Source organism: Perna viridis, chromosome 5, assembly GCF_037379345.1.
Source record: "Perna viridis isolate PV_CMFRI_1.1 ecotype Kerala chromosome 5, ASM3737934v1, whole genome shotgun sequence".
In the NCBI taxonomy this organism is placed as follows: Eukaryota; Metazoa; Mollusca; class Bivalvia; order Mytilida; family Mytilidae; genus Perna; species Perna viridis.
In genome coordinates this window covers 39237487-39251681 of record NC_142449.1, presented here as the reverse complement: position 1 = coordinate 39251681, position 14195 = coordinate 39237487, and the positions used below count along the sequence as shown (strand labels likewise).

General features: G+C 32.8%; 1 protein-coding gene and 1 long non-coding RNA gene across 2 annotated transcripts; both read left to right on the top strand.

Moving 5' to 3' along the window:
* Position 1: 1 nt before the first annotated feature.
* On the top strand, positions 2-2115 carry LOC148617439 (uncharacterized). Its single transcript, XR_015922491.1, has 3 exons — positions 2-128; positions 1343-1448; positions 1960-2115. It is a non-coding gene; the product is annotated as an uncharacterized LOC148617439 (long non-coding RNA).
* A 1503-nt stretch (positions 2116-3618) lies between these two features.
* Positions 3619-13494, top strand: LOC148617438 (uncharacterized). The gene is made up of 3 exons (XM_088585041.1): positions 3619-3710; positions 10546-10667; positions 11558-13494. Exons 2-3 carry the CDS (start codon positions 10562-10564, stop codon positions 13444-13446), a joined length of 1995 nt encoding a protein of 664 aa, XP_088441167.1. The 5' UTR covers positions 3619-3710; positions 10546-10561; the 3' UTR covers positions 13447-13494.
* The last annotated feature ends 701 nt before the right edge of the window (positions 13495-14195 follow it).

Here is a 14195-nt window from a genome sequence, read left to right as displayed (position 1 = left end):
ATGTCTTTTGAACTAAAATCAGACTTCCGAACGGTATTTTGTGAAAAACCATGCTGTCACATTGGGGGGTGGGGTCGTCTGAATTTGAGTTTCATGTACTCACATATGGACATATATTCCACCAAAAAGTAAGTGACACATTAAGGTGAATACAAATGAACCTGAAAATCGTAGTTTGAGATAATTCCAAACCTTCTACAAAAAACACCAAACTATTTAAAATTTTCTCCATTGTGTTTTTTTATCAGCAGCTTGCTTATGAACTTCAGCATATATGTGGCTAAATTATTGTTTTATTTGAGTATATTTTTTCATTTCGGACACGACAGTTTGTTTTTATTTCAAGTGTTTGCTATATTTTCTTGTTTTTATATTTTTATATATAAAAAAATTGATTAGCAAAACGAACGAACATTAATGATATGCATTCATTATTGTTTACAGTGCCGCCATGATGAAAATACAAATATTTTATTTAGCTCGAACACAGTTACAATAATGAAGAATTATGATAAATAACTTAAGTGTTTATCATATACCATGTATTTGTTAATTATAATTTGTCTAAATCATGTGTTGTAGTTTAAGTAAATGTGTGCAGTACAAATTACAGGAGATATGGTACACAAGAAACTTTCTTAAGCCTTACATGTGTACTATATACATGTTCCATAGTCCATACAACATTTTCATAAAGACATGAAGAGTTGTTGTTGAGTCAATGACTGTTGATTTTCATTTAAATGAAACAGTCTATGATACAAACTTTTTGAACATGATGAGGGTAACAAACAAAACCTTACAAGAATCTGTTATTTGTGTATACAGTACCCCATATTTCATTTTTGAGAACAAAAATAAATTCATGTACAAGGTCAAGGAAACTCCAGTGAAACAAGTATTGCTGAACAGTTGACCAAGAGCAATCAAAAGCAATATTTAATGTTCCAATGTATTGTACATGTAAGTCATATGAGAACATTTCATACATAACTTGAAGTAAACTACATGAATCATATGATTTGGAAATTAATCTAAACATTAACATATACATTTGTATGACCTTGTATATGACACAATTTTCAGTTTTTTAAGAAGTTTGTCGTGCAATTTTTTTTACTTTTTTAATAGATCCATAAATACAAGCTGTTGACTTACATTGTATATCAGTAACTATGGATAAGGAACTAGTTTTATCAGTCATCAGATTTCTTTTGCACAGTATGTTGTCAAGAACATGTACAATTATACCATAGTCATTACAGTATGATAAAAGTCTATCCATGTTGATTTTCAGTATCTCTTTCCATATTAAAAGGAGATATGTTTTGATATTTTCCAGAAAATTTTGGATGCAGCCGTCACGTTTCCCTACCAATGATACAAGTTACCAGACAAGTCATACATAACAGGAAGCTCTGTTCAAATGAAGTATGATAATAGATTGTGTAGGTATTTGAGGTTCAGTATACAATATTTTTATGCCTTTTTTTTTTTTTAATTGTATATTGATTTGGGGTGTTCCAAAGGTAGGACCCACCTCTTTTGTTGGGAAATTTTGGAAGTAATGTGGAAAATTTTTGCAATGAGAAAATTATTAGCTTGGACCCCCACTTTCAAAGTCTTTTGATTGTTCACTAGAAACTCTCATTAGTCAATTTATTGTAGAAATGTATTTGTATTACATGTATTTCTACATGTGTAATGTAGATAGGTCCCATATGTGTTAATTGCTTAAAATGTAGCACTACAGTTCCCATGACACTTAAATGAAGGTTGTAACATAGACATAATATTTTAGCATAATGGGATGTTTTGTTTGAAGAAAAAAAACATCCAATGAGCCATATAATGTAGGGTTTACTTAAATAGAGGTCTACTTCAATACAGGATTCATGAATCACAATAACTTTGAATAAGAGTATTATGTATATTTATTACTGATTTTTATACTTCCAGGTCATCCATGGCATATATATGACTGAAAAGAATTCATACATGTATAATTTAGATGATCTTCAATGCTGTTCAAATCTCTGCTTGCACTGTAATGAAAACTGATATGAAGCTGAAGTTTGAAAATAAATATTTTCAAAATCATATTTCTTATGCAAATGTACAAGGTTTAAATGTGTTGTGCTTCAAAGGTAAGTCACTTTCAAACATGTATACAAAAACAGCCATGTATACTTCTTGACAGTACCATCCTGGAATACAACCTAGAATCCCTTGCATTGCAAGCTGTCACTCTATCAACTGAGCTAAAAAATTGCTTCATTGTTTTCTGTAGATTAGGTTGATTATGGTCTTTTGTAAATAGTTTTACTTTATTTGTTTTTTGGCCTTTTTATAGATTGCTTAATGGTATGTGGTTTGCCCATTATTGATATCCATGTGGTGATTTCACTTGTAGAAGCTTAATCGTTACTTGCTTTGTTTTTTGAATGACTATCTCATTGGCAAACATAAATGGTACATGTATTTAAGTTTTCTACTTATGACTAGTGAGTGCTAAATCTTTCACTACTTCTCGAACAAGTAATTTTTTGTAACAACTATTTGGCTAATCAACTGTTGATTCTGTGAGGTAGCACTATGAAACCACCTCAAAATGTCATAATAGTAGAGTAGTATAAAGCAGGATCATTTCATACAGTAAAACATTCTTGTCCTGAAATGCAAGAAATAATTGCAATATGCATTGAAACCACAACCAATCAATGAAAAAAAAAACAAGTTCCATGGGTAAATAGAATAAAATATAAACATTCACAGACATTAAACATTTTGAAAAAGAAGAGATTTATTGTTGAATTTTGAGCTAATCATAATCATGCCATGTACTTTGCACCTATAATTTACATTGAGTTGATCTGAATTCATGGTTTCCTTGTATAAACTCTACAAGACTGGTAACTTGTGATTTTTTTTTGTTCACAAGTTAAGAGAGATGTTGAGGTGAGGATAATCATACCATAAGCTCATGATGCACCTGTTTAATAGGACATCTTATCGAATGATAATTATTACTCAACTGTGCTGGTAATACCTGTTCATTGATCAGAGGGGGTTGGCACACCTCCTTTTTACCAGAAAATAAGTCATTTTACTGTGTAAAATTGACAAAACATGGAAAATAATGTGTTAGCATCACCATCACTTTGGCTTGCATCCCTCCTTTTCAAAGTGTCTGGAGCCTTCCCTGTTCACTAATCTGTAAATAGCTTTCATCATATTTTGCTTTAACCGTCTAGCATGAAACAAGTTGCCTGTTTTGAAACTATTTTAATATTCTCCATAAAAGCAATAAAGAAATACATAAAAAAAAAAAAAACAATGCTTAGGTAGCAAACCATGTTGTACTCCAGCAATGCTAAAGGTTGTCTGGCAAGCTATTTTCTGACTTGGTGCCATACCAGGGTATAGAGGAACGGAATTCCAACCTCTTTGTACGTTGTAGGAGTAACTGGGACGGATCCAGGATTTTAGATAGAGGCGCACAGTAAAAATTCTGCCGAGCGGAGCGAGGTGACACAAATTTTGAGGTTAAATTTTTGAAACATTATAGAGTGGGTGCAATGTAGATATCTTTTGTGGTAAAATTAGCGAGAAATTTTAAGTTTCAACTTGAAACCGCCTAAATCTACCCATGACAACCCATGCTTTGCAAATTTTAGGGGGCGCACTCCCCCACCAGAATACGCCTCCGAGTAACCATGTTGATTTTTATGAGCGGGGTCGGGGCTAGGATCACATTCGAAATTGAAAGACAGGACAATGATTTATAATTTTATATAAATACAAAGATGCAATAGGGTTCTGGTTTGCATATTACATAAAAAGATCCAGGACACAAAATTTGACTATATAGCCCCCTTTTTCCCCTTACGATTCAAATGGACATAGAAATGTATCATTATTTACCTGGGAGGGGGGACTGGTCATTTTTAAATCATATAAAATTTTCTTGACCCCGCCATGATATTTTCTTATCCCCCTTAAAAACTTTTTTTTTAAATGTGATACCCCCTCTATTAAACATGCGTATGGAGTTTTCATATACATGTAACAACTCCTACATTATGCCAGAGCTTGCCGAAACTACGCAGAGTTTTTGTATCGCGCTAGAATTCTAACAAATAAACTTCTGGAACAGGGTTGGGTTGTTACAAGATTGAAGCCATCCCTATAGAAGTTTTATGTTATGGTCGTCATCATGAAATCGTGGATCGTTATGGTGTATCCATCTGCGCCATGAAAACTGAATTGTTCAACGTGTCATGGTTTTCCTTTCCTCTTTCGTCTACCAAGGACTTGACTTTTTATGAGCAACTCGGCGGTGTATCTAGAAAAGCAGAGGACGCTTACCCTACTGGCACACCTGGTCCATGCTCCAAGTTTATAGTGGAGTCATAGTTGCTCATTTGCTTTTGTTAATTTGTATATTTGATTTTAACAAAATTTCATGTTCTTTGTACGTCTGTTTTCCATGTCTGGCCTTTGTCCCTGGATAACATTCTTCTTATTACCGTTATAACCGTAGTTCCCTTCACTACCCTTTGAAACAAAAGCAGTTGAGATGTTAAAGAATTCTTACAATAAAAAATTCAAGTCTTCAATTCCAAAACTTTATACTTTGGAAAAGTCTTATCAAAATCAAGCAGAATCAGACACAGCTCTTGAGATTCAAGATATTGGTAAGGAAATTGAATCGTCAGCAGATAAGTCGGACCAATTTGATTTAATAACTGTAAATGTTTTAGGTCCTGATGGTTATGTTGATGTGTGAACTTGATTTTACCAGAGATCATGCATATGACAATGAAATAAAATGTTTAATGGTGGTAAAATATGTTTTAATTTGACTGGTGTAATGCTCTGCTTAACTAAAAATTTGGATCCCCCTTGAAATCCATGTGCAAAAAAATGACCCCCCTCTTTGAAGTTATAAAAAAACTGAACCCCCTTTTCCACTTACAGAAAAAAATGACCCCCTGGATATATGTACTTGCTTTGTTTAAATTTTCAAATAAATTACGGTTTTAATATTATTTGTAAATTATTATATAAAGGATGCCGAATCTAGAAGTTTAACCTAAAAAAAAAGCTGTTATGCACGTGGCTAATTACAATATTCGTTATGTTTCGGCTAAGTTTACAGCCAATGAAATGAACATCTCGTTAGCGAGAACACAGTGTTACTTTATATATTTATCGGGCATTTTATAGAACCCAAAGCTTTTCCGAGAGGAAATAATCGCCTTTTTCTTGCGGTATATTTCTCTGTTTCCTTCCCCTTTTCCTATGATATCCCCTGGTGAAAATTATTGACACTGACTCGAACACTGGGCTGGAAGAGAATAAACATATAGTTTATTCATATTCTAACAGTTTTCATTGTGATTTCGTTTTACTTATAATATTGTGTGGTAGGAGTAGGACGGCCTACCTGCGTTGTAGTAGGTACATGTAGTGAGAACTGAGATCTAAATAGCCAGTTAATTAACTTGGCTAAAGCCAGTAAAGGATTAATTTTTTAGCCAAATCGTTTTGTCGCTGGCTTGTCACTGAGCGGTCTAGGGTTTGATTCTTTGTGGCGGAGTATGATTTTGTGAGTCAAATCACCCTCTCCCATTACAATTGAAACTTGAAGAAGCTAGGTCTAGGCCTAGGGGCTTGTTACTGTTAGTATCACTATCAGGGAACATGTATAGTCCATTAGAAGCTGTTAATTTTGTAAATCTACTCAGATGACTGCTTTGCCTTTTTTAGCATGTTTGTCTTCTTAGTTGGAATTAGTCATTTATGGCAACATCCCTTCAGCACATGCGTATGGAGTGTTCATAACACAACTCATACGTTATGCCAGAGCTTGCCAAAACAACACAGACTTTTTGTATCGCGCTAGAACTTTAACAAATAGGCTTCTGGAACAGGGTTATGTTGCTACAATATTGAAGTCATCACTACAGAAGTTTTTTGGTCGTACTCGTGGATCATTATGGTGTATCCATCTGCACCATGAAAACTGATTTATTTAACAAGTCATAGTTTTCCTTTCTTCGTTTGTCTACCCTGGATTGACTTTTTATGAGCAACTCGGCAGGTGTCTCTAGAACAGCAGAAGACACTTATCCTACCAGTGCACCTGGTCCATGCTCCCAGTTTTTAGTGGAGTCCCTAGTTGCTCATTTGCTTTTGTTACTTTGTATGTATTATTTTAGTTTTTTTATGTTCTTTGTTGTGTATGTCTGTTTTCCATGTCTGGTCTGTGTCCCTGGATTGCATTCTTTTGATTACTGCTATAACCTTGGTCCCCTTGATTACTCTTTTACACAAGACTTCTTAGTTGTGCAATGTTTTATGCACGTATTTGGACATCAATACATGTATGTGCAAATAGACAAAGACGTATACTTGTAATTAAAGAGACACATGTAGCTAAAAAACTTCTTAATCAGCCAGTTTATCAATAAAATTATCATGCAGTGGAGGACAAGATTTCCTGTCCTTTCCATTTATTTATTAAACTACTTTTTCCTATATTGAATTGTCAGATGGATTGATCTAAAAATCAGTTGTAGCAGATGACCAGAAGACGTAAAAATGGGAAACTGAAGGTTCTATTCAATTATCTTTAAAAACAAAAAAGTTCTAATAGGTTAATGTGAAGATAATGAATTTAATTTTGAATTATTTTCACATTTGTAAAATCGGGGTGTAGGTAACTTGTTTTCAATACTTCTTTTTCGTTTGTTTTGGTAGGAAGAAAAATGTGATACATGTACATGTATGAATATGATGCTAAGATATTGTAGATTAGGAAACTGAAGATTATATTTCAATATTCGTAATACTACTATATTTATGACCATTTAAATTCAATCAGTTATTAACTAAGTGAGTAGGAGATCTGGTTCCCCGCCACGTGTTATCATGAGATTTAAGTTAAATGTAGTTGCAAATCTCTTTAATTACAGGTCTATGATATAGACATCCAAGTACAAAATGTGCAACTATGAAGCCTTATATCACTTGCATTCATACATGCAAATCTCCCATTGGTAGTTTATTTCTAATAGAATGAGAATCTACCAACATGTACAGTTCTACTGTGGAAACAGATAATCCTCTGCTTTCTGAACACAGGGTTTGAAAATACTACAAGTCAGATAGCCCAAGGCTAGGAGATTTGCAGTCAGTCTACAATGTAGATAAACTTGTTTTAGTGCTAGTGCTAGACTCTATATATAGACAAATTTTAATTGCTGCTCTACCATAAATAGAGCAATTGAAACTACTCTCTTTCTTATTACACAGAGAAAAGATGTTTTTAGTGTAGCAAGTATTACCTGTTGGTAAAATGGAGTCTGGATCATACCTGCACTTAAAATAATTAACTTATCTTCCTTTAACTCCAAGAAATTAAATACCCACTATCGAAATTTTGAGTGAAAGCAAACATTTAAGATTTTCTTCTTTTGGGTTTCTATACTTCAAAATAAAAGGCAAAAAGATGTCTGTATAGTCAATAAGGAATACAATAGAATGCTACTAAAGGAGCTCATACATTTAAAAATGGCTCATTCAACAGGTATAAAATTTATGGTCCTGATTTGACAAAGAAAGGCTACCCATGACTCTCTTTACAAAATATATGTAGATTTCCAACTTCTCTGACAGAAACCTAAATTTGAACTTTTTCTCTTATAAAAACAGTCAAAAACTTCCAAAATGTCTGCATGATGGACCGAATTTTTGTCTGAAATGTCTGCATGATGGACTGAATTTCTGTCTGACATGTCTGTTGATCAGGCGGTATTTCAGACATGCAATTTAGAGAGGACGATCAGGAAGGGAACCAACACCAAGAAACATAGTTCAAAATAAAGTTTACTAAGTTTATTTTAAAGGCAAGATCAATATCATACCCTTTGACCATATTTTTAATGGATTCCTAATAATTTGCATCTTCCAAAACTTGATCTTTTATTTTTTTTATTTGAACATACTCAGAATGCAGGAGATTTGCAAAATTTTTGTGGGGGCATGCCCCTAGGCCCCTAGCCAGCACTCCACAGTATTGTAGAACTGCCTAATTTTGGTTTTGTAATCTGATGCTTTGTAACATTTATCACTTTAAAAAATTGTCAAGCATCTGTAAATCTATATATCTAGAAATAGCTGAAGCCAAGGCCTTCAGGATGCAGTAAAAATTTTCTGGAAAAAAATTACCCACAGCATATAGGGTTACCATAGAAACCATGCAAAAACATGCGAAAATTTGCAAAAAAAGTTCATAAAATCAGGTTTAAAAATATCAAATTTCCCGCAAAATATCTGAAATTTTTATTTCAATCCCTGAAACTGTTCAAACTTTTCCCTTCAAAAACCCCTTCCTCATATGGGCATCGCCTGTTAGATTTTGAGCTATTTCACTTTGTAATCCACTTATTAAATTAAGCATGGTAAAAAATTGACTTACTTTCACTTTCACAATGAAGTCAAATTGTCATTGAAAAAAAGCCCCTTCAACATTGAAAATGTATAAAACATTGCAAAATACTTTTAAAAGTCCCCTTTTTTCAGAAAATGTTTTATTAACAATAGATTCTTCATTTTTAATCACTATAGCAACCACCGGTTTCCATTTATGTCATTTTTCAGCCCTAGCCAAAAGTGCGAAACTAAACTAAACTGTGGAGTGCTGACCTAGCAAATTCAGGTCACTTTTTGACCCTCTCTATAATTGTAAGTCTAGATATTTTTTTTGGGAGTAGATGAATAGAAATCTGTCTAGCCCTGCTGTCTAGATTATAATCTTAACTAAATTCCATCCCTATGAACATTGTACTGTAAAAATATTTTGGTCACTATCTTTTTATACAAGCGCCAAAATTTTTGATGGTATATATTAGGGCCAAATCATCGCCTTAGGGGACACTTCGTTTCTATGCAATAACTTAAGTTGTGAATGACCATTGTTATAAAACTTTGATATGATTTTATTAAACACTATAGGAAGGTTCCTGCTTACAACTGATGTGGGGATTTTTGATCCGTCTAAAAACATGGCTGCTGTTACTAAAAATTGGACATAGGGGTCAGACAGTAGTTTTTCACATATATTTCTGAAATCGTTAGGTATAGGCAAATTCAGACTTGGTTAAAGTGCTAAGCATGATGAGTTTTATCTGCGGTCAAATTTTCATTTTAATCCATTGAGCCATGTTGGAGTTATTGCCTTTTTTCAACATTTTTTGCTATTTTTAATGTTATTTCTTTCAAAAGTCTTCTCCTCTGACACAACTGGACCAATTGAAACCATTAATGTTTCTTGGAGTATCCTGCATAGAACTGGGGTGGTGATTTTTGATCTGTCAAAAAACATGGTCAGTGTTACTAAAAATAGAACAGGGGTAAGACAGTAGTTTTTCGCATATACAAATGTATCTCCAAAACCATTAGGTTTAGCCGAATTCTTTCAACTGCTGAAATGATCCTTATAATAAGGCTTACAAAACTGTGCAGGGATCAAAGTTGTCAGACAACTCCTTGTAAGAGTTGTTGCTCTTGAAAAATGAAAAAAATTTATTAACAGTTTTCAGCCAATGTCTTGAAAACTAATAAATAGAAAGAAACTTCCAGTTGCTGAAATGTGAAATCTAGTATTCTTAACTTTTTGTCTTTTACAAGATTTTGAAGGAACTCGATTCATAAGAATAAAGAAACAGATTGGCTAGGAGAGGGGCACAATTAGTGCCTATTGGAATGCTGACACTTTGTTGAAAAATTGTCCCTCCAAAAGTGACAATGATGTTGTCAAGGAGAAACTCTAGCATCATGGTCTAGTATACTGATTGCCAGTTGCTCAGTGTTGTAGCATATATTCCAAAGGGTTGTGCCATAAATGGATATTTTCTAACAGTTATATGTGTATTAAAAAGTGAAATAACATATTCCATATATACACTCTTCACTTGTCAGGCCAGAGAAATAAATGTGAGCCAATAGATAATACAAGTCAAATACATGAATATACTGCTTGATCATTAATGGAGTATGTTAAGGATTGTGAACTATTAATTAAGAGCTTTTCAGTTCATTTTTGTTACTTTTTCAATAATTACAGCAAAACTGCAACTGTTACTAACAAAGTATGGGTGTCTGTCAGAATGGTCACCATTTACAAAGGATGTGAAGAAATGTTTCATTTATTTTGATTAACAATTTGTCAGAACAAGTGAACACATTTTAACAAGATTTCTGAAATTTTCTTCAATTTTGCCGGCAATTAAAGATTAACAATCTATTTCTTACAGAGGAATAACATTCAGGAAGTAGCAAGTGCCATTTTTTGTTTGTATTAATTATACCTACAATGACTGTGAAGGAGGCCGTATAATTTTGTAACATTGTTTTTATTTTTTTTTTTTTGGGTGGGGGGGGGGTGGTGTCTAGAAATGAAAATAATGTTATAGCATAAATTGTACATGTATCTTGTATATTACAAATTGTAATATGATATGTAAACATGTATTTTAGATGTTCCACTGAAACAATGAGAATGGAGGATGCTTCTGTTCCTATTACAGACTTATTTACATGTGGTGTGTGTGAACAGACAGAAACTAGTATTACTAATTTTCTAAAACACAAACTTCAACGTAAGTGATACAAAATGTAACTTGAGTATAGTGAACTGTTTAAATAATTGCAATAATTTTTGGTGTTAAATATTTTCAAGGTTGAGTAATTACAAAAATTAGAATTCTTAAAATCCTATTTCTGGCAATGATAGGGCTTCTATAAAATTTTAACAGCACCAGTAATGAGACAGTTGTAAATGATGACACTAATTTTCTACTTTAAATAGTTTATCTTCATGGCTATGGATTTCTGTATTAAGTAGCAGTCCGCCTAAGAATCGTGCAATTTTCACTGAAAGTGATTTATTGATGTCAGATATTTTATCCAAATTGACTTTAAATCAGTTGGATATACAAGAAAAACAATGAATAAAATGAAAAATGTTTTCACCATTACCATAGCAACAACCACTAATTTAGGGCCTAATAATCACAAAAACATCACAATTTGAATGTATTTTTTTTATATCTAATGGTGGAAATTTACCACACTAAATAATTATATTAATGAAGTGTGTCTTATAGAAAACAATTTACAATAAAGTACAAAGCAATCTGATTGGTTAAGATCTGGTTATCATAGCAACCAAAATTCTTAATTTTGACAATTTGAAATACATGAAAATAGGCTGTCTTCAGACTCGTTTTGCTGACAAGAGCAAGAAGATATTAATTAAATGTATGCATGGATGTGTAGTAGGTGCTCTCCACTGAAACATATCAAAAATAAAAATATGTAGCATTACTTTGTTACTCTTCCTCGCTGAATATTGAATCTATGAACCATGATTTCTTTGACTGAAAACAAAGGACAACAAATGAACTTTTGTTTGTTAATGCTTTATATGTATTCTATTAATGTTTAACAACATTTATAAGGAAGTATTAAGTTTAAATTTCTTTCGTAGATACTGGACCAGGTAACAGTTTTGTATGTCAGTTTTGTCAGATATCTTATAAAAAAGAAGCTACATTAGCACAACACTACAAAGACAGGCATAGAGTACCAATTTTTCATAAAAGAAAAACAGTTTCAAAGGGAAATAAGTACATATGTGTACCAACAGATTTACAAAAGGGAGATGATTCCAGTTGTCTTGAAGTTGTAACTGTTGATCACCTTGATGAAATCAAAGCTACTGAGAATAATATAGATGTTATAAATTTATTTACAAATGATATATCAATAAATAATGATAATCACTCTAATCATGATCATAATTTTGATGAAAATGATGAAACAGATATGATTGTAACAAACAATCATGATCATAATGATAACAATCATAAACTCTCTCAGATCACTTCAAGATCAAATAATGCTGACTCTAGGACTGTAGTTACGGATGAAATTTTCCAGTTAAAAAGTATCAATGGACCACAGTTAAGTTATTCTGATGCCATAATTTATAAAGGTGGTGAAAATGTTCTGGAACAAGGTACAACGGTACAAGTCAGTAATGGAGCAATTGTCGAAAGTAATGACAATGTACCAATTACTTGCAATGTGGAAATAATAAGCATTGATGAACCTAGTGCCAATTTGTATATTGATGATAAAACAGCAGAAAATACTGAAAATATCGATGATGACGATGATCGTGATGATGATGATGATAATGGAAATGATGCAAATATTCAAAATGATTTCTATTTTTGTGTGAAGAGTGATGTAAACAATGGAAAAAATCTCATCTATGAAAGAAAAGATCTATGTTGTATTTATTGTAGTTATCAAGATATGGTGTTAGCAAATCTATACCAACACATGTATGATCATCATAATGACAATATGAACACTAATATGGAATTGAAATTGCAGGATAATAGTGATAATGTTAAATTGATGAAATTTTCTGAGTATAAAAGGCATTGTTTTAAATACAAAACCAAAAATAGTAATAATAGGTGCAGAAATACAGAAACACAAGATCAAGCAGGTGAATTCCACTGTACAAAATGTGATAAGATGTTTACACGATTACGCTATTTAAAGAAGCATCTTAACCTACATAAATCAGAGAAACCATATCTGTGTGATTTTTGTGGAAAATCTTTCAAGACTCGGTCATACCTGACAACACACCATAAATCCCATGATACAAAAACGTTCGAATGTGACCAATGTGATTTCACAACTGACAATCGAGCTTTAAGACAGTTACATAGACAGCAACACAACAAAGGGAGTGTTTTGTGTGATATATGTGGTAATGCATATTGTGATAAATCAACGTTAACCAAACATAAGCGTGTTCATGATCCCAATAGGCCTTATCAGTGCAATTATTCGGGATGTACTTGGCGGTTTATGACTGAAGTTATGTGCCGAGCTCATCAGCGTAATCATAACACAGAAGGAAAATTCAAATGTTCAATATGTGGATATGTCTTCCGCCATAAGCATCATATGAAAAGACATGAAGATCAAGTACATGGGATGAAAGCTCAAGGATCAAAATCAGAAAATAGAGAAAATGAAACAATAGAAATAACACCCATGAATTCAGGTAGTATGATCTCAGGCGAGGAGCAGCAGAATGTTCTGAACATCATAAAAACAACACAAGGTGAAGAAACACCTACAGTCAAGGTAGTAGTTGAGTCAGCGGAAGATCATGCTTGTCTCGGCAACTCTATAGCAGGTGGACAGCTTGTCATCACCACAGACTCAGAGGCAGCTGGATTGAATTACCAGCAAATTGAGATTTCAAATGTTTCATTAATTGATAGTGATCATCAAACACTAATTATCCCTGTTCTTCAAGGTTCTGTAGAAACATCAATAGTCAAGTGATTCTAGATTTCATTCTACTCGGATTTTTATAAAGCATTATATACCAGATATTTTTTTTTCATGCTTGAACTTGCCTTGTTTCCCTGTTTAGTTTGTTAGAATGTTGACTCTTGACATTTTACCATAGAATTCCTTTCTAAGAACAATGAAGTTATTCGGGTTAGTGAAAAATCAGTGAAACTTTTATTTGAATACAATATATATTGTGAAAACTAAATAATTTGACAAGATATTTCATATTTCACAAAGAAATTGGAGACGGTAACAAATCACTTTAAAAAGAGGAACACAGTTAATGAAAACATTTAACCCTCACTGTTAATCAAAGACAAAGGAATTCCCACTGCTCATATGAAGTCAATTACATACATATACAAATACTATGGCAAAGGAAGGAGGTAAAGAATACTGTGGTTTAAGGACTTAATCTATCTTATTATTGAATTCATTCCTATACAAGCAGAAGCTTCAAGGTTTTGCTAAAGTTGAAATCTTCGACAATATTTTAGTTAAGATGTTAAGAATGCAATTTTTATGTTTCTGAAAACTTTGCTTACTTCTTCTTTATACACATGTAGTATTCTACATATATGCATGTTTCCTTCCTTAACAAAACATTAATACAGCCATATTTTGCTAACAACAGAAGTGTAAAGATCAAATTTCAAAATAAATATACAGATTTACCAGACCAGAATTTTGCTCCAAAATGCAAATATGCTGTAGCCTAAATATCTGGTGCAGTGCAA

Excerpts from the sequence above, each read along its gene's own strand:
- LOC148617438 (XM_088585041.1), top strand. The coding sequence starts at position 10,562 with ATGAGAATGGAGGATGCTTCTGTTCCTATTACAGACTTATTTACATGT. Across the intron at positions 10,668-11,557 it reads TCTAAAACACAAACTTCAAC|ATACTGGACCAGGTAACAGT; the intron begins GTAAGTGATACA and ends TTTCTTTCGTAG.